The sequence below is a fragment of the Capra hircus genome, chromosome 9 (genome assembly GCF_001704415.2).
Source record: "Capra hircus breed San Clemente chromosome 9, ASM170441v1, whole genome shotgun sequence".
NCBI classification, from domain to species: Eukaryota; Metazoa; Chordata; class Mammalia; order Artiodactyla; family Bovidae; genus Capra; species Capra hircus.
In genome coordinates this window covers 47,335,136-47,358,513 of record NC_030816.1, presented here as the reverse complement: position 1 = coordinate 47,358,513, position 23,378 = coordinate 47,335,136, and the positions used below count along the sequence as shown (strand labels likewise).

The following is a 23,378-nucleotide window of genomic DNA, read 5'->3' as shown; positions in this document are numbered from 1 at the left end:
TCGGTTGGTCATAACTTTCCTTCCAAGGAGTAAGCGTCTTTTAATTTCATGGCTGCAGTCACCATCTGCAGTGATTTTGGAGCCCCCAAAAATAAAGTCTGACACTGTTTCCCCATCTATTTCCCATGAAGTGATGGGACCAGATGCCATGATCTTCGTTTTCTGAATGTTGAGCTTTCAGCCAACTTTTTCACTCTCCTTTTTCACTCTCATCAAGAGGCTTTTGAGTTCCTCTTCACTTTCTGCCATAAGGGTGGTGTCATCTGCATATCTGAGGTTATTGATATTTCTCCCGGCAATCTTGATTCCAGCTTGTGCTTCTTCCAGCCCAGCGTTTCTCATAATATACTCTGCATATAAGTTAAATAAGCAGGGTGACAATTTACAGTCTTGATGTACTCCTTTTCCTATTTGGAACCAGTCTGTTGTTCCATGTCCTGTTCTAACTGTTGCTTCCTGACCTGCATATAGGTTTTTCAAGAGGCAGGTCAGGTGGTCTGATATTCCCATCTCTTTCAGAATTTTCCACAGTTTATTGTGATCCACACGTCAAAGGCTTTGGCATAGTCAATAAAGCAGAAATAGATGTTTTTCTGGAACTCTCTTGCTTTTTCTATAACCTGGGTGCATTTATAAAGGTGAGCAAGTGTGAGAGTATGAATTAGAAACCAGTTTTAAGGAAATTAACATGAGTTCTAAATAACTCTAAGTTAGTCTCATGTTGTTGTTTAGTGACTAAGTCATGTCCGACTCTTTCGTGACCCCATGGACTGTAGCCCGTCAGGCTCCTCTGTCTATGGGATTCCCAGACAAGAATACTGGACTGGGTTGCCATTTCCTTCTCCAGGGGATCTTCTCCACTCAGGGATCAAATTCATGTCTCCTGCATTGGCAGGGGGTTTCTTTACCACTGAGCCACCAGGGAAGCCCAAGTTAGTTACACACTGGATGTTTTAAGAGGTTTTCTGAATCTGAGGCTGTTCCTTTATTTAGAAAGTGGTAGTCTACTGAAGTGTTAGCAAGTAAAATTTCTACAGTTGCTTTAATGATGAGATGAAACTAATTTCCAGCCACTATATTAATTTGTTCATTTGCAAAAGACTTGTTCTTTCAGGAACTAAAACATTCATCCTGGGATGCTGCACTTACTCTTAGTTTAGCAAATCCACAGAATACAGTTCAAATACTCTCCTATGAGGCAATGTGACAGAATGAAAATGTGCCTGGGTTTTGGAATCAATAAAATCCAAATTCAAATACTGGATCTGCTATATCTAGACAGGTGGTACTGATTTAACAGTTAAATTATTAATCAAATATCTACAAAGGATAAACGTCATCCTAGATTCTAATCCAAAATCTGAATTCATGACATCTAAGTGAATGAGGACTTGGTTCATTCTCTCTTCTGGACTCTCTTTCTACTGGACTTTGTGATATTGGTGGCTTTTGAGCTGGGCATTAAAGAGTTGCCCTCAGTGTACAAAACTGAATATATTGGGTAGAGGAAGCTTAAAGGCAGAGACAATACTGTGCTGAGGTACAGACATGCAGATCAGCAAATGATATATCAGTTCATGCTGAAAACGACCCAAATATTTGTGTTAGTTTATTTTGCCGTATTAAAAACTATAACCACTGAAAATTAAAAGGCTATTGTTCAAATGACTATCTTTCTCAAGTATCACTGTCAGTTTTTTGACCAAAAGGAAATCTATAGTACGACTGATGGATTTTAAATCATTAGATCACATCAGTGTTTTAAAGTAACAAAACCATAAAGCAACAAGAGACAGTTTTCTTGACATGGGATTTCATAATGAAAATCTTAAATATTATGGTTTAATATTCATGTGTTTTCACAGTACCTACCAAGTTTTCAAACTGTACCTACTTATCCTTTTCAAATTACTATCACTATCTTTCTCAGGTGAAATTTCTTACAAATTAATTTGAGAAGCCAAAAATTCACAATGGAAATTTCTTCCCAAGTCCTTCTTTAGATAAACCTACTCAACAGGCAAATCTAAATAATTTTTAGCAGTTCTAAATGTAGAGGATTCATGACTTCTTACTGTAATTGCAAAGGAACATACAAAGCAATTACTTAGTCACTGACAAAACCCACGTTCAACTTTCGAAATAATGACTAATCTGATAGGAAAGACAAGACTTTTATAATTAAATACTAAATTCTAGCCATTTGAGATAAGCACAGCAGGTTATATAATTGTCCTCTGCACTCACAATATCCTTTTCTCCCTCTTGGATGCATAACATTTTTCAGTAATAACAGCACATGTAACAAAAAAATGTCACTGTACCATAAGAAATCATTCTAACCACAAGTTATACTTCTGGCGAAGAGTAAAACCTCATTATTTTGGAGTTTACTAGTCTCATAAGAGGAAAACGTATCCATTAATAGTGTAAATAAAACCCCCTTGAGAATATATTAGATTCTTAAGAAAACAAAATAGTAAGCAAGCTGAGGCACCCATTCACACATAGTACTTGGAGTGTTCACTGAAAAGCGTTCTGAGCTGTGCTAGAATGGGCTTCTCAAACTTGGATAAGATCTCCTTCTGTGCCCACGGATGGGCTGGCTCTCAGCAACAGAGGAAGATCCAGGATATACATGACACTTTTTCCTAGGAAGATGGGTGGCTCTTGTGCGCATGCCTTTGCCTGGAACCACTTAGCACAGTCACCATCCAGCCAGGGACTACATTCCCCAGGTCCTTTGCACTCAGAAGGAAAAATGTGACTAGTTCTTACCAATGGAATATGAAGGGAAACTGGGGACTCCCTTCAGGGCTGTGGGGATTAAGGAGTGTTCCCTCTTCATGCTCTCTCTCCCTTCTACCAGCTACAGGCAGACAATCATAAGCCTCAAAGATGGGATTATGGGTTGAATCTTCTCTTCCCCACCAAACTCATAAAGTCCTAACCCCCAGTCTCTCAGAAAATAACCTTATTTAGAAATAGGATAATTACAGATGTGATTAGTTAAGATAAAGTCACATTGAAAGAGGGTGGGCCCGAACCTAGTATGACTGGTGTCCTTATAAAAAGGGGAAATTTGGACAGACAGGAACAGCAGGAAGATGACATGAAGGGTCACAGGGAGAAGACAGCCACCTACAAGCCAAGGAGAGATGCCTGGCACAGATCCTTCTCCCATAGCTTCAGAAGAAACCAACCCTGCCGACACTTTGATCTTGGATTCCTAGCCTCCAGAACTGTGAGGCAATACATTGCTTTTATTTAAGGCCTCCAGGCTGTGGGACCGTCTAACAGCAGCCTAGAAACCCAGTACAGATAGCAAGGCTAGAACAAGGCAGGAGGCTGGGTTCAGGATTCCTGAATAACTGCTGAGTAAAAAGCACTTTACTTATCAGAAATACCTACAGTGGGTCAAAATTTAGCAAGAAAGGAAACTTTTATTGTGCCAAACCATTGAATATTGAGGGTTTACTTGTAATAATAGCTAGATTATGTATTAATAACATTAAGATTTAATTAAGTATTAATAATTTAACTAGCAAGTAATTTTTAAAGTTCTTTTACATAAAAAAAACCAAAGAACACAGAGAACAATGTAACATCCACGTAAACTTTTAGGATAAAAGGGAACTTCAAAGAAAATATGAGTTTACAGGAAGATACTTGGGGGTAATTCCCCCAAACCCTCCCCAGGGTACAAATGTACTCTCCTCTGCCAGTAGAAACAGAAGTTCCTCAAGAATTTTAAATAAGCCACAGTGTAAATGTTTAAATTATGCTATAATTTGCTTAAAACAATTATTTTGCAAATTCAGAGAAACATTTCTCCCAAGTGGCCCAAGTGTGTTAAATCCTACTTGGGTACTAAGAACAAGAATATTGCAAAATAAAGTCTCTGTTTTTCCCAAAGTTCTTTATTAATATTATTTTCAATTAATCTGAAGAGATGTCACCATGTAACACCTTTTCCCCTCAACTAGACCAAAAAATGTACTTCCTTTGTGGCAGGGTAACTAACATGGAATCAATATACTGTTTTCTTTTTATTATTTTCTTTTCCCCTTGCATGAAAAAGTGAAAGGACAGATATCCTTGCTAAGACATAGAACTGTAATTCAAAATACCTCAAAAGCTGAGCTGGCAGCTGGGTTCTCCTGTTTATAGAAAAGCTAGGATGATTCAGCCTGAACTCAGAGCTCAATTTAGATCACAGCATCTGGATTTCAAACGCATGTGAGATGTGGCCACAGGTTTCCAGGTCCTGAACTGATCCAAGATGGAGACTGGAGACCATTCACCAGAAGGATGCCAAATGGAGAAAGTTGCCCGAGGGAGAGAGGAGACTCAAAGGTGTTTGAAAGATCTGGCCACACGCAGCCTGCTCCAAACTGCCAAGCACACTGGTATTTCTTTTTAAAAAAAAATAATTTGTATTTATTTATTGGCTATGCAGCATGTGGGAATCTTAGTTCCCTGAACAGGGATTGAACCTGTGCCCTCTGCAGTGGCGTATAGCATTATAACCCATTGGACAACCAAGGAAGTCCCATGCATCAGCATTTCCTGCAGAGGGTAGGTGCTGGGGAGGCCAAGGGGTAAGACAGCCAGAGGATGACACTAAACAGTCCAGACCCCTCGTCAGCTTTGTCACGGTCAGAAAACATCCTTTACCAATGACCCCTTTCTTGAAGTAGTCATTGTTCAGATTTAACTATGGGAATCTGGCAGTGAAAGGAAAAATCATAGACAGCACACAGTTCCTACTAAGATTCAATTTTACTTTGTTTTGAAGAAAAAAACTAGGATAATGGAAGAGGTGAATTTTTTTTTTTATTGAAGTATAGTTAATTTACAATGATGTATTAGTTTCAAGTGCACAGCAAAGTGATTCAGTTATATACACACACACACACACACTTACGTTCTTTTTCAGATTCTTTTTCATTATAGTCATTAAAAGATATTAAGCACAGTTCCCTGTGCTATACAGCAGGTCCTGCTGTTTACCTATTTTATATACTCTAGTAGGGTGTATATGTTCATCCCAAACTCCTAATTCACAGGAGGGAAGTTTTTTCCATGATCTTTTTATTCTTGACGAGAAGAAATCACAGCCTCAGTCACTCTCATATAAACTACATACTGAAGTCTAAGAGAAGAGGGAAGAAACAGTAGCAAAAAATCTTCCTTGCCCAATTTTATCTCCATCAGAATTCACCTTGCTTCTTCCTTCATTTTCCCTGAGTGTAATCTACCCAGAAATGTTGGTGATGCTGCAGCGATGGAGTTTATGTGCAAGAAAAATAAAAAATCCTTCCCCTACTGCTTCTCCTCACCTTCCCGCTCCAAGGTCTCTCTTCCTCTCTCCCCTTCTTGTCTCTTTGTTGTGAATGTCAGGGCTGTCAGTGTCACAGCCTGACATGATTAGTGTTTCTGACACGACACCAAGAAGCAGACGGGGAGCAAGGAGAGCGGGCGAGGATGAGCAGCCATGTATAGAAGTCAAAGGGAAAAAAGCCCAACCTCCCTCCTCTGAGGCTCCCTGATTACAGAGCAGCTTATAGATCACCCTGGATTCTTCTCATTTATCCAATTAGCCTGTTTTTCTACTCCTGGGCAGATTCCAAAGGTGTGGATCTATTCTGTGAGATCAAAGTCAGGGGCTCTAATAACAGATAAGACAGAATTCGTGATTCAGCAGATTCTCGGCTCTGAAGGGTAACCATCACCACACTCTGGAAGGATAGCACTAGTCCATTTCGAGTATCGATTCGCTGCACTTTGTCACTCTAATGATGTTATCTCATTAAAAGAGATAAATGCCCTACTGTTCTTCCAAAAGCATCTGCTTCTTACTCTCCTCTCTTTTTCAACAGCATGGCTCTCTCAGCAGCACATTAAAATCAAATTGAAATCCAATGCAGGGCTTGGCGACAGAGCTGCTTACGGAGGCTTCTTTTTAATTGCTTTTTTCTACTCTCGACCCCCAAGCTGCTCTCTCCATCCAGTGGTCACCCATAGAAACAAGAAATACAAAGAGAAACAGATGCAGAAAGTAATCATAATAGGAAGTATTTTATTGAGTGCCTGTTCCGTGGAGCCTCCGCCCTGCCAACATTTCACATCTCCTACTTTGACCTTGTGAGGTAGGCAGAACAACCCCCAGTGTGTAAATGAAGTGGAGTCTGATGTTAAGGTCCTTGCCCCACGATTACACAGGTAGTAAGAGGCTGGACCACATGTGAACAAGGGTACATCCAATACACATACTCTTTTTCTAATCCCCATCTAATCTCATTCGTGGAACAAAGAAGTAAATATGATTGCAACTTGATTAGAATAGATGGGAAAAATGTAAGAGAAGGTGGCAATTATTCTTCAGCCTGCTCGCACCCAGGAACACAATGCCATAGGCAGTGCAATGGTTTTGTTTCAACAGATTTCCTATTAAATAAAAAAGGTAGCAATTTTCCATAATGAATGTTTTATACATTATTCCTTTGTGTATCAGGCCTCTAAAGTACACATTATTAAAGTCTATTAAAGTCTGTATTTAGCAGCATTACTAATGTGTCTTTGGGGAAATTATTACAATGAAACGGCATCAGTCTTTCACAAAATTTCAATTGTTTAATATTCCTCTTCTGATCTTCAATACACATGTCTATTTTTAGCCATAATCAGACCTCACCCGAAATGCCATAATCCCATCCTAGAGCTGTCACAACATATTGTTTATGGGTAGAATTTAAGAAAAAACAAGAGATATTGCTAATTTCACCCATCTTTTTTTTATTGGTTTTTTTTTTCCCATAACTCATTGCCGTTTTCCTACTGTTCTAATTAACAGGTGCTCCTCGATCACTGACATGTGATGACACCTTACTTCTGTGGCTTGTGCTGGCTAACTTAATTAATTGCTCACATTTATATATAATTGAGACTAGCCTCTCAAGATAATGCTACTTTATTAACGTCTAAGGGTGTAAAAAATTATAAAACTATTTCATTAAAAAAAGCAAATCAACCAGAAGAATATGTAAACTGTGATTAATCAAATCTAAATGTTTGCATTTTAACCTAAATATTGTCATTCATGAGCAATGAGAAATACATGTCTTCTGAGCATTAACTGAGGAGTTTCTACAAATTATGTAGTTTTACCTACTCAGAATAGGCACCTCTCCTCTAGCTAGTACATGCATCGATTTTATCATACAGTAGGAGGTTTTTCAAACATAAATCTGAGGACATACATACATTCAAAAGCACAGTGCTCTCTGAAAACATCTTACAGAAGACAATAATGCTAGGCTTATTTTTATGGAGATAAAAGATAACAAGCAGCGGGAAAAACATCAAACAACTCCACATTATAAGGCCTCCATAGCACAAAAAGGGAGGGATAAAAAGCAATTCAAAGTATTAGGTACTCAAATTAATAAGCTGGGGTTGAAAGCAAACTCTCTGTTACGTATTTCCCCTCTTACACAGCGACTGCACTGGTGGAGATGTGTTCACAAAATCAGGCAAAGCAAGTGGATTATTAATATTCTAACAGACAAGACACAGATCAACTGAGTAGTCATGTTTCCAATCACCAATTAACTAAATAGGATGTAACTTAATTGTCTCCATTAAAGCCGGGAGAAAAGGGGCAGAGCCGAGGGCTTAGAAGGATGTCAGGGCATTCCTCCGCATGATGCCCGGACCAGGATCCACTGACCTCTTTGTTACCAGGGACCCAGTCGCCACCAGGATCAAAGAAAGAGCTCACCGCACACATCACGTGTCCAAAGGACCCGGCTAATGATGCGACAGGCTGGTGTGGGCTTAGTTCCACACGGTGCTGCTGAACAAGACTCCCACGGTTCAGTCAACATTCAATTACAGCTCGACATGAAGGCTGGTAGGGCAGTTAAAAAAAAAAAAAAAGCGAAGCAAAACTTGTTGTAATCAAGAAAATCCTAGGCACATCTCTCTAAACCCTCAAGAAATAAGGACGGCAAGATTGCCAAACTGACGCTCACAATGTGTGTGAACTGCCACTAAAACCAACCAAGTGCGACCAAGCATCCTCTTCCCTCCAAGTGAGAACAGTTCTATGATCAGTAGCCGCAGCCAAGGGCTTTCCTGGTGGCTCAGACAGTAAGGAATCTGCTTGCAACACAGGAGACATGGATTCGATCCCTGGGTCAGGAAGATCCCTTGGAGAAGGAAACGGCAACCCACTCCTATATTCTTCTCTGGGAAATTTCATGGAGAGAGGAGCCTGGAGGGACAGAGTTCGTGGGGTCGCAAAAGAGTCAGACGTGACTTAGTGACTAACAACAGCAGCTGTGGCCACATTTCAAAGAGCCTGTATCGTGACTCACAGCTCAGTTCCTTAGACTTGAAATTAGATTGCAGCCATGTCAAAACATAGTCCTTTTCCTGCTCTGGGTCTGGGATGGTCTTAAACCAAGAGTCCAGGCTGAAGCCTTAATTTCCCTCCTCCCCGTCTGGATTCTCCCTCATCTTTTCTGATATGACGGGGAGCTGGTAAGTGAGGCTACTGAAGCCTGCCCATCGGGTCAAGACACTGCCAAGCCACCAGTAGCACTGCAGCGGGGACCTTGTTCTCAGAGCTCCCATAGCATCCTTCCTTTGAAGCCACATTCTCTGTACAGAAAGGTTCAAATTTTTAACTTACACCCCAGACCATAAAGATACGTGCTCAGAGGAGCAGGCGCAGACCACTGCCCCAACATGTGCTGCTCTGAGAGGCAGAGGGGAGCCCCACGCCTGAGGCTGAAATGTGTTCCTGGTGAAGCAGAGAGGAGCAGGAGCCTTGGCACCAGAACGGGAGCACTGATGTTGTTTCCCCAGTAGTGAGGACTGTCTAGGGGAGAATTCCACATCATTCAGGAAGCAACTCTCAAATAGCAGGTCTGTTTTACATACGTTTGCAAACACAAGTTCTAGACATGCACACATTTTAAAGACAGATAAGCATAAACATACTCAGTTAATTTCAAGTTTGTCTCCTCCCTACTTCATGCCAAGCTGATCATCCACTAGGTTATGTTTTTTATTTTACTAATTTTTATTGGAGTATTAGGGCTTTCCTGGTGGCTCAGATGGTAAAGAATCTGTCTGCAATGTGGGATACCTGGGTTTGATCCCTGGGTTGGGAAGATCCTCTGGAGAAGGGAATGGCAACCAACTCAGTATTCTTGCCTGGAGAATTCTGTGGATAGAGGAGTCTGGCGGGCTACAGTCCATGCGGCTGCAAAGAGTTGGACACAACTGAGCGACTAACCCTTTCACACATAGCTGCTTTACAATGTTGTTAGTTTCTACTGTACAACAAAGTGAATCCACCTTATGTATACATATAACCGCTCTTTTTTGGATTTTCTTCCCATTTAGGTCACCCCAGAACACTGATTATAGAGTTTCCTGTGCTATACAGTAGGTTCTTACTAGTTATCTATTTTATACATAGTATTGATAGTACATATATGTCAGTCCCAGCATATGTTAATCTCAATCTCCCATTCATCTCACCCCTCCATTTCTTGATGTCCATACATTTGTTCTCTATGTCTGTGTCTCTATTTCTGCTTTGCAAATAGGCTCATCTGTACAGGTTATGTTTATTTTAAATATGCACTCCTATACCTCTCAGAAGGAAATTATATTCCTGTTTCCATCCTAAAAATTCAGACTTGCCCAGTGCAGTGCCAAGGCAAGAGACTGGAGGTCTAATTTCACGATTTCCATACACCTCACATTCAGCAGAACTCAATTTACATGTCACCCTTGTGCTAACAAAGTTTCACGCAGCTTCTCAAATTCTACAAAGTAAAGTTTTAAAAATAAAGAACAAGGGCAATGTTTCTTTAAAGATGCAGAAGGTGAGAACAGATGTGCTACAATGTCCAGGGCCCTCCTGAACCAGGAGCCAGGGACCACCTTCTTCTTAGAGCAACTACTGCCAAATACAGGACACAGGCAAAGACTAGACTCCTAACTGAGGATATGCTTAAAAATGATTGCAGACCCTAAAGAGCCCTTGTCCAGGTCAGTTATTTCTGTCAATGTGGGGCTTCCTGGTAGCTCAGATGGTAAAGAATCTGCCTGCGAAGCAAGAGACTCAGGTTCAATCCCTAGGTTGGGAAGATTCCCTAGAGTAGGAAATGGCAACCCACTCCAGTATTCTTGCCTGGAGGATTCCATGGACAGAGGAACCTAGCGGGCTAAAGTCCATGGTGTTGCAGAGTTGGACATGACTGAGCGACTCACACACTTTACCATATTAAAAATTAAAATGGAGACATTCTTGGAACAGGAAAACACAAGGAAACATACCAACAGCCATCAGGGGGATGACATCACAGCATGTCATGGAGCCTCTCAAATTGTACTGTATACTTGAGAGACAGTGGAAAGGGCAAAAAATGTCTCAGTATTATTACAAAAATAGTTTTGACCTTGCAGGTGGCCCATAAGTGGGCACCCCAGGGGTCCCCAAACCACAGCTTGAAAACCATTGGTCTAAACTTGGCGCTTTAGCAGTATCTTGAATAAGAGGATGTAATGAGTAAGGGGATGTAATAGCCACTGAATTCAAAAGACAGTATCTTTTCTAGAGCATTTCTCAATATACTACTGCCTCTAAAACGTTGGTGCATTAAAATACTCCTTCCTGGTAATATGTCAAATAGAATGACTTCCACATTCAGATCTATTTGACCAATGTTTCTTTCTCTTTTTATCTGCCATTAAATATTTCCACCCACTTGTACCTCAAATGCAGAACAGCTAAAAATGTATTTATTGTAAAATGCCTGCTTTTTCTGATTGTAAATCATACATATAAATATTAATTGCAAGAAAGTTCAGGATGGGGAACACGTGTATACCTGTGGTAGATTCATGTTGATGTATGGCAAAACCAATACAATATTGTAAAGTAATTAACCTCCAAAAAAATTAAAAAATAAAAAAGAAAGAGGAATTAAAAAAAAAGAAAGTTGAAAAAAAAATTTAAACAACAGACATTGATTTTTGCACAGTTATGGAGACTGAAGTCTTTGATCAAAATCCAGTAGGATTGGTTCCCAGTGAGAACTTTCCTCCTGGCTTGTAGATGGTCACTTCTCACTATGTCATCCTCATCTGGCCTTTCTTCACCGTGTTCGGGGCAGGGATTAGTGGAGAGAGCTCTCAGGTGTCTCTTCTCACAGAAAAATATTTTCTTAAATAAGAAACATGCATACCTTATACCTGTCCTCGGGAAAAACACTGCCAGAATTCTGGGCAGAATCCTCATAGTCTGTTTTCCTTTTTTTTTTTTTTAATCTGGACCATTTTTTTTTAAGTCTTTACTGAATATTGCTTCTGTTTTATGTTTTGGTGTTTTGGCATCGAGGCATGTGGGATCTTAGCTTGAACTCACACCCCCTGCACTGGAGGGTGAAGCCTTAACCATTGGACCACCAGGGAAGCCCACCGCAAAGTCTTCTTCATCATATATATTTTTAATATTTAGTGAAGTCTCTGTCTTAAAGATAATTGCATGCCTTATTTCAAAACACTACTTTTAGTAGGAAAGAATTCATATTGCTTAAGAAAATTTAGAACATATAAGCAAAAAGAAGACAATGCTCTTAGTACTTTGCTGTGTATCTGCAATCTTTTTGCTGTGGGCAGAAGGGAATCTTTAAAAAAAAATAATGATCAAACTGTATATATTGTTATGTATTAATCACTTGCCTTCTTCACAATTTATTGGAAACATCTTTTTTTATCACTAAATATTCTACTATCCCTCGTCATTTTTACTGTCTGGATGTGTTATGGTTATTATTTTTTTAAAGTTACTATGATAATATATAATGAAAATCTTAGCTAAATTTTTACACACATCTATGACAATTTTCATTGAGTTTCAGAAACGGAATTTCTGAGTTAAAACGTACATTTATTTTGGAGGCTTTGATACACACGAAGCCCCCTTGAGAAACATGCTCTTTCATTAACTTGGATGAGAGAGGGCTATCAGTCCTATCTATACCTTTGATGAGTAACTGTTTTAAATCCTCCTCGATTGTATAGGTAGAAATAGAATCTCATCAACTGTATAGGTAGAAAATACCATCTCATCATTTTAATTTGTCTTACTTTGATAAATTCTGGGATTGGGTATTTTCTTGTATAATTATTTGCTGATCACATTTCTTCCTTTATTGGCTTTACCTTTCTGTTCTTTGCCCATTTTCTATTAGAGGAATCACTCATCTTCCTAATGCTCAAGAGTTTTTCATAAGTTAGCTAACTGTCTGACACGTGTCGTATACGTGTTGTATATGTTGCCCGGCTAGTCTCCTGTGTGGTAGGATAGTTCAGAATGTCTTCTGACGTAAAAACACCTTTAGGTTTTATACAAATACATTTTCTTCCTCTATCACTTCTGTCACTAGATATTAATAAGGTCCTCCTTATTCCAAGATGACTTAAGCTGTATTTGTATTTTTTTCTGCGTCATTGGTTTTTGAAGGGTGTGATGTTACTCCAAAGTCTGCCAGGAGGGGAATTCGGCCATTTGCCTTCAGAAAAACAACAGTGGAGACTCATAAAATAAAGACTGGTCACTGGGTAAAACCACCCAGCGTGTCCTAGAAAGGGGAGGAGAGAGCTCTTACAAGTTTACTGTTCACCAATCCCTTATCCTGCATCCAGTAGCTCTATTAACTTGCTCTTCAGGTGGAAGAAGTTTCAAATGGAGAAAGTTTGAACATCAGATGCATGCTTATTAAACTCTGGAGTGAGACAACTCCTCATGTTGGCCAGAACGAAGGTTTTGGACAGTCAAGACCTTTGTTTTGCTCCCTGGTGAACAGCAAGCATGGTCATGGTACGCATTGTGTACATGATAAATGTGCTGAAGGGCGAAGGACCTGATGCTGTTATGTGTCTGCCAGGTGTTTCTGGGAAGATCCAAGGGTGTGAGTCCTGGACTTCACTGCTTCCTACTAACGAGTGGCAAAGTAAGAAAAACTCTAAAAGAAGGCAGAAATGAAATTTCCAGTGTTACTTTTCTATCAATTGTAGAGATACTGATTTGCGTGTAAAGGTGAAACTGCCTCAAACTTAGCACAGTAGAATATGGTGCTGAAGATTGGGAAATACTCAGAGAAAAAATTATGTTGGGCTGAGTAAGCAAAATAGTGGCATCCACCCAGCAAGGGAGATAAGAGACACCACCTTCCTCCATTTGATGCCATGGCGTATGTCTAAGGCAGTAACAGTCAGATTTAGCCTTATCTGACCATGACAAGGAAGAAACAGTTCTAAGAAGATTCATTTTCACTGTGGGGGTAGAGTGAGGAGCATTCTGGGCAATAACGGAAAAGTCAATTATTTTTCAATCAGATGGAGTGTCCTCATAAATTCAAGGCAGAGAACATCATGTGATGTGCCTTCAAGAGAATGATGACCACAGAGAAAGAGTTTAGGATCATAATTTCAAGCTTTCTTCTAGGGAGAGAGCTCTTTCAAAAGCAGAACTTTGTTCCTATAAGTGTGGTTCTGTGTTACATAGTGGCATGTCCTAAATGCACACCACCCTGCCCAGTTTATGTCCACAAAATCCCATTCTGTCCAACTTCTCATTTGGCTACGATTTTCTAAGTTACACGCTAAAATCCTCTCTTGACAGCATGACAACACATACAAACAACACATAGAAATATAAATTATAGATAAAAAACATAAACACAAAACAATAATCCTTCTGGTTAGCAAAATTTATAATAGTAAAATATAATATATATTTATACATATTAACAAGAGGATAACCAAGAAAGTAGAAAGGGTAAAGACGCTGGACAAATTTAAAGTGAAATCCTAACTATAAAATTTTTGATCAACACAAAAGATTGGAAAGTCAGCTCTTGCAAAAAACTCCAAGGAGAATATGGAAGTTGGGAACATAGTCTGCAAGTCTGCCTAAGCCCAGGGAGCATGAGAACCCTGGGGAAATTTTTACATACACAGTTCCCTTAAGTGTGAGGCTAGAGCGCAAAGCCCAGAAACGTACAAGCATTAGTCTGTTTACAAGACTGAAAACATGAAGCGATGTGAGGGTATCCACCCTGTATCAACCTGACACACCCCACGTACGCCAGCCTTTGGAAACGGCCCTAAGTTCACAGTGAACATTGTGGTGGCTGGGAAGGCCCTCTGTTTTCTGCCAGCACTAAGGTATCTGCGCTGGCTGTCTGAGGGCCAGAAGTGTACCCCTTCCAGGTAGGTGCATTCCAGACCCGGGCACACAGAGAAGTTCCAGAATGTGAGGAATGAAGGCCCTACCTGGCTGCCAACGGCTCACTAACAGATTATCCCTGTTAGGTTAGTTAGACAAACTGCCAATTCTTGATGCCGTGCGGCCATTCCTAGGTTTTCTAGAGGGTTCTGTCTCCAACTGACCCAAAAGGAAGCTGTTAGTGCCCAACTGTGATCAGAATTGCTGCGGTATTTCAGAGGAGCAGCCCTGGACCCTAGGATGTCCCAGCCCCCCACCCCTACCCGGCCAGACATGTCCCTAGGCAAAGTGTCACAAAGCGAGCTGGGGTTTGGGAAGGAAGGAGAGTGATTACTGTGTATGTCCAAGGAAGTGGAAAATGTACAAGTCAGATGTCTCCAAGTTTCTAGGAACACTTCTACTTAGAAAATCAGTCATACCCTCAAAAATATTTCCAATGTTCTAATTTATATATCCTAACTGATGAGGTGACTGTCTAGTTTTATTTGTGCTAAGGTCTGTTTTCTTCCCAGGGGGTGACCTATTTTTTTGTCTTATGCCAAGAAAACTATAAGAAAAATGCTGACCGATGAAGGTTACACATCATGCTTAATCACCACTTTGACTTACAACAACATAAAATAAAACATTCACTGGGTCATTCAGGCGAGAACATAACCTCCCAAGCCACCGACACACCTACCGAGACTTCTGAAATTTCTGAGTCTGGTTCCCAGCTGTGTGCCAAGAGCCAAACCATGATGTCAGGTCTTGCGTTGCCCTGGAGAAACTCAGGGCAGGGCTGCCACATCAGACTGTACTTGCCAATCTGAGATTTCCCAAGAGTTGTCTTAGCTTTTCACTACATCAAACTGTCAATGATAGAAGCCAAGGTCTGCAGTGACCGCCATGATGAATCTCCTTCCCTCCCCCACTTCCAACCTTGACCTTGGGGAAGAATACCTGCCCATCTTCCAGGATTCCAAAGCTCACTCCTCAAAGACTGTTAGGGGGCATTATGTGAAATAAGTCAGAGAAAGACAAATACTGTATGATTTCACTTGTACGTGGAGTCTAAAAAAAAAATACAATAAAAACAAATAAAAAAGAAAGACTCATAAATATAGAGAACTAATAAGTTAGTGGCTGCCAGTGGGGAGAAGGAAGGGGGAGGGGCCATACCGGGGTAGGGGCGTAGGAGATATGAACTGTTAGGCATAAAACAAGCTACAAGGATAGACTACACAACATGGGGAATATAGCCAGTATTTTATAATAACTATAAATGGAGCATAACCTTTAAAAGTTATGAATCACTATATTGTGCACCTGTCACTTGTATAATATTGTCCAGCAACTACTGTTGCTGTTGCTCAGTTGCTCAATTGTGTCCAACTCTGTGACCCCATGAACTGCAGCACTCCAGGCTTTCCTGTCCTTCACTATCTGAGTTTTCTCACTCAATGTCCATTCAGTCAGTGATGCCATCCAACTATCCCAGCAATTATACTTCAATTAAAAAAAATAGGGATTAAAAAAAAAGGTTTAAGTATTGGACCCAAAGGAGGGAAAGGTCAGCAAAGCTTTCTTTCTCTTTGGCTTGGCTCAGTCAAATGAAAATCTCTCAAAAAAAAAAAAAAAAAAAAAAGCGTTGGGACTTCCCTGATAGTCCAGTGGTTAAGACTGCGCTTCCAGGGAAGGGGGCAGGCGTTTGATGCCTGGTCAGGGAATTAAGATTCCACATGCTTCACAACATGGCCAAAAAACCCCCAAAACAATGGCTTACTTTTTTCTGATCCCTTCTGATGGGGTAAAGCAACCATGCCCATAAAAAGGCTGAACAATGGCCATGAGAAAAACTGCCCCTGGAAAAGGGATCTTAGCAAAAGAACCTCAACAAGTTACATGGACTTTCTAAAGTTTAGGAGTCCCGTAGTAGGTTTTTAAGACCAAATCACCTAAAAGTGCTGTCCAACTCCATTACAATCCATGGTTACTTCTTGTTGCAGTCTCTGGAACTGTCTCTCCCCTGTTTTAAATCCTTCAGGGGCTCTCGGAATGCAATCTGTCCCTCCTTCTCTGGGCTCCTTCCTATCTGCCATCTTCCGCCAGGGCAGGTGTTCTCAAGCAGGCCTTTTTTGTTCCCTAAAGGGACACTGGCCAACGTGTTGGGACATTTTTCATTGTCACACTGAAGTGGAGGAAGTTGAACGCTACTAAACACCTCCAACACAGAAGACAGCCTCACATGACAAAGGACTTCCTGATCCAAACATCAATAGTGCCAAGGTTGAGATATCCTGCCCCAGCCATACAAACTCTATTGCTCTCTAAGCATGGCAGACTTTCTCATAAGCTTCTGCACTCCTACACACAGGCAGTTTCCTCTGCCTGGAATGCCCTGCCATACTTCTGTGCCCAAGAAATGACCGCGTAGCATACAGAATTCAAGTCGAGACGTCACTGCTTCTATATGCTCCTTTCCAGATTCCTCAAAGAGAGATGTTTCTTCTACGCTTCTCCAGCTTCTGGTACTCACCTCACACCGGTCACAGGGCCCCTAAATTGTCTGTCACCTGCTAAAGGCAGGACCTCAGCCCCATTCATCATTTTTCCCCCGAGTGCCCATCTGGAAATCAATCACTGCATGCTGAGTAATCAATCAAGGAATAAATGCAAATGTTGCCAGGCCGTGCTAAGTCACTTCAGTCATGTCTGACTCTGTGTGACCCCATGGACTGTAGCTTGCCAGGCTCCTCTGTCCATAGGATTCTCCAGGCAAGAATACTGGAGTGGGATACCATGCTTTCCTCCCGGGGGTTTTCCGAACCCAGGGATCGAACTCATGTCTCTTAAGTCTCCTGCACTGGCAGGTGGGTTCTTTACCACTGGCGCCACCTGCACCTAAGGCTTTCTGGCAACAATATCTGAGGGATAACAGTGTCCCCAACACCAGAAACAACAACAGCAAAAAACTAATCAAATGCTTATAATGTAGTCAGGGGCTGTATTAAACACTAGGACACATATCAACTCATTTCATCCTTAAAACAACCCTGCGAGTTACATACCATTATCACCAGCATTTCACAGACGGGGAAACTGAGGCATAGAGCCTTTAAGCCACTTTCCCAAGGTCCTCAAAGCTAGCTGATATTTAAACCCAGGTAGTGGGGTCGCACAGAGTTGGACACGACTAAAGCGACTTAGCAGCAGCAGTAGCAGCTTGGCCCTAGAGCCTCAGTCTTCCAATATCCATGGCAAGACAATTATACTAACAACTTACAGTCCAGCTGCTCAGAGGCCTCCGACGAACACAGTTGACACCTCTAGAACACTACACCACCAGCAGCCTGTGACCCTGCCTGTCGACACTGCTTGCCAACCTCCATAATGCTTCCAGCAGGAGACACAACCTCCTCACATCACAGAAAGACATCACGTAGCCAGGGAAATTCATGGTACCATAAAGAAGACACAAAAGATCAGTCCCCAAAGTGCCTCTTACCTTGTTCATGCTGTAGGGACTGCAGCAAGGAATCAGACATGTCACAATGCGAGGCAGCTCTTAAAGATTCTCCTTGCTCCTGTTGACCTCACTTCCTGAAGCAGACAGCTGCACTGTAATCACAAACAAAGAAAAGATCTTTCAGAGCAGTCCTGTGTCCAGAGGAACTTTCTGCCATGATGGCAAGGCTCCATACCTGTGCTAGTCAATATGGTAGCCACTAGCCATACGTTGCTACTGAGTATTTGAATTGTGGCCAGGGCAACTGAGGGCTGAATTTTAAATTCTGTGTAATTTTAATTAAAGCTCAGTGTAAATAGCCATGTGTGGTCAGTGGTTACCATAATGGACGGTGCAGGTCTAGAGAGTCTAATCAAGAGTCTTGAGGCTGCAGACACCAGGCACACCAGCATCCAAGGAAAAGTTGGATATCATATGCTCTGAGTGACTGTGGATGCACAGGGATAAGAACACTCATTCATTCAGTAACTATTTTTTGAGTACGTACTCTGCACTGAGTACTGAGGATACAGTGACCAGTAAGCCAGAGAGGTCAGTTATACAAGGGCTTCTAGTGCAGCCTCTAGTCTCCTTGGGAAGGAAAAGGCTCTAACATATGAGCAGCAAGTGTGCCAAATCTCAATACCATGCAGCCCACAGGAGTAAAGGAACAGACTAGTTGAGACTTCCCTGGTGGCCCAGCGGTTAACACTCTGCACTTTCACTGAAGGGGCCATGGGTTCGATCCCTGGTCAGGGAACTAAGATCTCACGTGCTGCATGATGTGGTAAAAAAGAAAACACCAACCAAGAAACAGACCAGCATTTGCTGGAGCCTGACTGTACCACTGTCAGGACTTAACAGCTAGAGCCTTCCATGGAGCTTTTTGAGAGGCAGTGTACCAGAAGCTGTTCTGTTTTCCATGGGCCAAATGAAGCAGATGACCCAACATCCCCTCAAATGGGAAATAGGGTCCATGTTTTTATCCACATTGTTGGTTCTTCAGGTAGGTTTTTCGATTCATTTGAATTACATTTTAGAACACAATGGTCCTTGTTCAGTTCCAGGATTCTTAATTTGTCAAATATTAAGGAAAAATACAGAAAATATATTCAACCACTTAATTGGATTGGTAGCCTTTTCCTTTGAAAGATGTTTCTGAGAGGATTTGACAGGAGAACAAAACATTGTAAGGTGCCTTATATTCCCCTTATTTCTATGTGTTTTCAGGTTGCGGCTAGGAAGGATTTATATATCTGAATCTTTCCATAAAGCCTGGAATTCGAGGTTCAAGCAGAACTGCAGTGTCTTTAAAATATATTATTTTAATTATAATGACAGTGTAGAAAATATTCAAGAGGAAAAGGGAGAAGTATGCAGAATCCCACTGGCCCAGCATCACCTTTAGTTTTTAGCAGCCAGCTTTCATCTATTGGAGAACAACATGAGGCATGTCTGCTGACTGAGTCGAAGGCACTTAAGTCCAAGGCTGTATTCTCCATTTTAACATCTTTCACTAAGAAGGAAGTGATTTCGCAATACACGTTTTCAAAAGATAAACCCTTACTCCACGCACATTATCATTCTGCAAACACAATGTTATTATAAATCAGAAGACAGGGAGAAGAGACTGCCGATCACTCCTCGGCTATTTGAGACACATAAATTCCAAAGAAAATATTACAATCAGTCATAGCAATAACATATTTTAACAATGATGTACAACATGGAGAGACCCTGGAATTCTGCCTCTCTAGCCTAAATACATCCAAACACACCCTCATCTGTACACGAGACCTGGGTAATCACTGCTTCAAAGCCAAGAAAATTCAATATCTAATTCTAAGCGAGCTTAAAAGTGACTGAAAGAAAATTCTGCATGTAACTTATACTCTCTGAATTTCTAGAAGCAGATGTTAATGAATTTCAGGGTTTTAAAGGAGAAATCTAGACATGTTATTTCCTTTTTGACATATATACTTGATCCGTTTAAAAACTATGGCCCAACAATGAACTGGGAAGTTTGTTCAAAAACCTGGCAGAGATGCCTGATGTCACAATTCCATTCAAAGGGACACATTGCTATCAACACAGGAAAGGTGGGCACAAGAAGATAATAACAAACAGACAAGGATTCTTGAGCATAATTTCCCCAAGGAAACCCCACCCAGTTCCAATCATCCCACTATCCCCATGCCCTGAGAACTTGCTTACATAGCTTGCAGTAAACTAATTTTGGATCCTCTCCTGTCCGCCACCCCAGCCAAGTGTTCTTGTATCATTTTCATGTATGTCGGTTCTACAACAAAGTCAGAATAAAAACTCTCCAAGGGAAACATTAATCACCTAGAAAATTCTTAATAAATATCATGAACAGATTTTTTTTTTCTTTGCTCTCACTCATAGGGCCGAGAGTGATGTCATGACTCTCAATGGAAGGCCTTAAAAACAATGTTGATAATCGCTGCAAATGCCCTTCAGGATTTTTTTTAGAAGAAGAAAATCTTTCCAGGTCCAGGATCACAAATTTTTTTTAAGAAGTACTGTTAAGAATACCTTACACAATGCTCAAAACTGTACAATGCATTTTTATATTCTTTAATACTGGGATCAATTTGAGTGGCAGTTTTCCTAATTAGGAAACTGGATGCAGAGAGGAAAAAGAATTCTTCTTAGTCATGCTGTAGTAGGCAGGAGACCCTGTGCTGGAAGTGACTTCATTTCAAGACACTATAGAATTAAAATAAGTTCAAAGACCACAAATAAAAGAACGTCCCCCAATAAAACAGACACACACACTGAAAGATCACAATTAACACAAATAACCTCAGCAAACAAATGACAGAATTAGAAACTGGATCAGTTTGCTTCTGGACAGCATTGGAAAAGACTAGCCTTATTCTATCAAGTTATTTCAATCTTCTTTGAAATACAGAGAACCTGGTTGTTTTATAGCCAATTCAATTTATGAAGAAACTTAGAAAAATCCACAGCTTAAAAAACAAGACTGACTCAAGTATAAAGCATTCAGGGAAAAGATATCAGAGTTACCACAGTAGAATTAAGGGAGTGTTTCTTTTTTTTATTCTATTTTTTCAATGTTTCTTTTTAATTGTTCAAGAAGCTGATGCCTTTCAAGGGCAGCTGAAGAAACGCCATCCCAATGTGTGACTTCCACTCAGTCACTTCTAACAGGATTGGTTCAACCAGCAAAACAAAGCCCATGGTCAACCTTAGGCGTTTAAAAGCTTAGTTGAACTGCAATTCATCTTTCCAGGCGGGTTACGAAGTGTGGGTGAGCAGGAAGGCAGAGACAGGGCACATGTAAGAAGACGAGAGCAAAGAGAATGAAAAGAAAAGGTGAAGGTTACGAAAAAGGAGAAAAGCAAAGGGCAGGTGAGCCAAAGAGCCTTGGGGACAGGTTCAGTGATATGGCCGACCCCCTCACCAGCCAGTCCTGAGGCTCCTGGTGACAGCGCCACATGCTAGGGCTTCTCCGGGATGATACACTCTCAGGGCTCGGGTGTCAGCAAGTGGGAGTCGGAGTAGAGTTAAGACCGGGCCTACCTGTTTCACCACTATTTATTTACCATCAATCTCCACCTACCACAGAGAAGAGTATGTTAAACTGGATCACTGATCATGGTGTAGAGAGGCATAGTAGGAATAGAAGCCAACTTTATTCTCTTCTCCTTACTCTAAAGAGAAGCTTAAACATGTCAAATGGCTGTGTGTGCGTGTGTGTGTGTGTGTTGCGCCATTTCTTAGCCCTTGAAAAGGCAACAAATACTTATTACCAATAATCAATGATTCTGGTGGCTCAGACAGTAAAGAATTTGCCTGCAAGGCAGGAGATCCAGGTTTGGTCCCTGGGTCAGGAAGATCCCCTGGAGAAGGGAAAGGTTACCCACACCGGTATTCTTGCCTGGAAAATTCCACAGAGCCCAGAAGGCTACAGTCCATGGGGTCGCAGAGTTGGACACAACTGAGTGACTTAACACCTTCAGTGGCATTAAATACCAATAAGAAATCAATGGAATATGATGAGCTGGGTTTTTCTCCCCACTCCAACTCCTCACTCTCTACCAAGATGCTCATTTTAGAAGTCTTTTCTGATATAACTCAAAGCTGAGGAGTTTTGGCACTCCCCACAGGAAACATGTCAAGAGGAGCCAGTGGTTCATGCCTCACGTTGTCCAAGTTCCCACTGGCTTTTACATACAACACAGCCTGAGGTCAGCCTGTGAATCAAGGCCCCCAGTCCCTCCCCTCACATCACTGAATCCAGTAGCCTGAGCAAAGGGCCAAAGCATGAGGACCCAAGAGCTGGTGGAAAAGGAATAAGGGAATACAAAGATGAATGGGTGCTCGGAGAGAAAGGGAGAGCAGGCAAGGCGGTAAGAGTCTAGAAGAAATTCTCTAAATCTAGGACTTAGGAGCATCAGAAATGACGTTAACAGATGAGAGAAATATCCCTAATATCCTCCACCACAGGGGAGTAAATTTCATGAGTTGGGGTAATTAACACACCTCTGACAACCTTCAAGTGGAATCCTTGTGCAAGACTGGAAAATGTAAAACCATTTTATTACAGACAGTCCAATCACTCCCTTCCACAATAAGGGATGTTGGTGCTGGGATTAAAAGAGCCAAAGGTGAAGCAGCAAACAGACCCGTCCTCTACTCTAAATGTACATATACTCTCCAAGTGGTTGTCTCTGTCCGTTCTTCCTGAAAAGACAGAGCAACGTTTCCTGAGAAATGTCTTAAAGGTCCTTCTCCAGCCTCATGGTTACATCAGACATGTGGCTCTGACTCTGCAAGACTTCTGTGCTTTTGCCATCCCCAGCTTTAGGCAGCAAACATGCCGTAACCTGATTCTGCCCCAAGAGACAGGACTGTGTTGGCCACCCTGCCTTGCTCCCCTGTGCCCTGCCCTCATGGCATGCCACAGGAAACACACCACCCAAGTCATCTGGCCACCAAGCATCATCAGGAGCCTTCTTATCCAAGGGTAGGCTAGGCAATTTGAAAATTAATATTCTGAAATACTAACTAGCGTATGAGCTATATAGTTCAACAGGAAATTGATAAGGAAGAAGAAATGAAAGGAATATAAAGGAAAGAGACACTCCTGGTAACACAAAAAAACTGCCCTGAGAACCAGATGAGGAGTAGCAAGCAGCATGCCAGCGAACAGTGCCAAGGGGTAGAGTGACTGCTGCTTTCAGATGAATACTTCTGGCACGTATGCTGGGGGTTCCCTGTAGTCTAATCCTAAGTCAGGGTATCCAAGTTCAGGACTAACACTCTACAAAATATCAATTTAAGTAATTTAGGAATATCTTAATTAGAGGCACAATACAGAAAAGCTCCCAAGAGGGTGTCTGGATCAGCCTACTTCCAGCCTGGGTGGGGCTATTTAATCCAGAGAACACAAATTCAGATGCCTAAGGGATAGACTCTTGAGAGTCCCTGGGACAGCAAGGAGATCAAACCAGTCAATACCAATGGAAATCAACCATAAATATTCATTGGAAGGACTGATGCTGAAACTCCAATACTTTGGCCACT

The 23,378-nt window shown here is 41.3% G+C and overlaps 1 protein-coding gene across 2 annotated transcripts in view; it reads right to left on the bottom strand.

The window, feature by feature from the left end:
• BACH2 (BTB domain and CNC homolog 2) overlaps positions 1-23,378 on the bottom strand; it is a 389,481-nt gene that overhangs the window by 277,613 nt on the left and 88,490 nt on the right. For both annotated transcript variants that reach the window (XM_018053144.1, XM_018053143.1), the window contains exon 2: positions 17,805-17,917. Coding sequence is in view for 1 of the 2 variants with exons in the window: in XM_018053143.1 (XP_017908632.1) it covers positions 17,805-17,813 (9 nt within the window). In the remaining variant the exon portion in view is untranslated. The remainder of the gene's footprint in view (positions 1-17,804; positions 17,918-23,378) is intronic.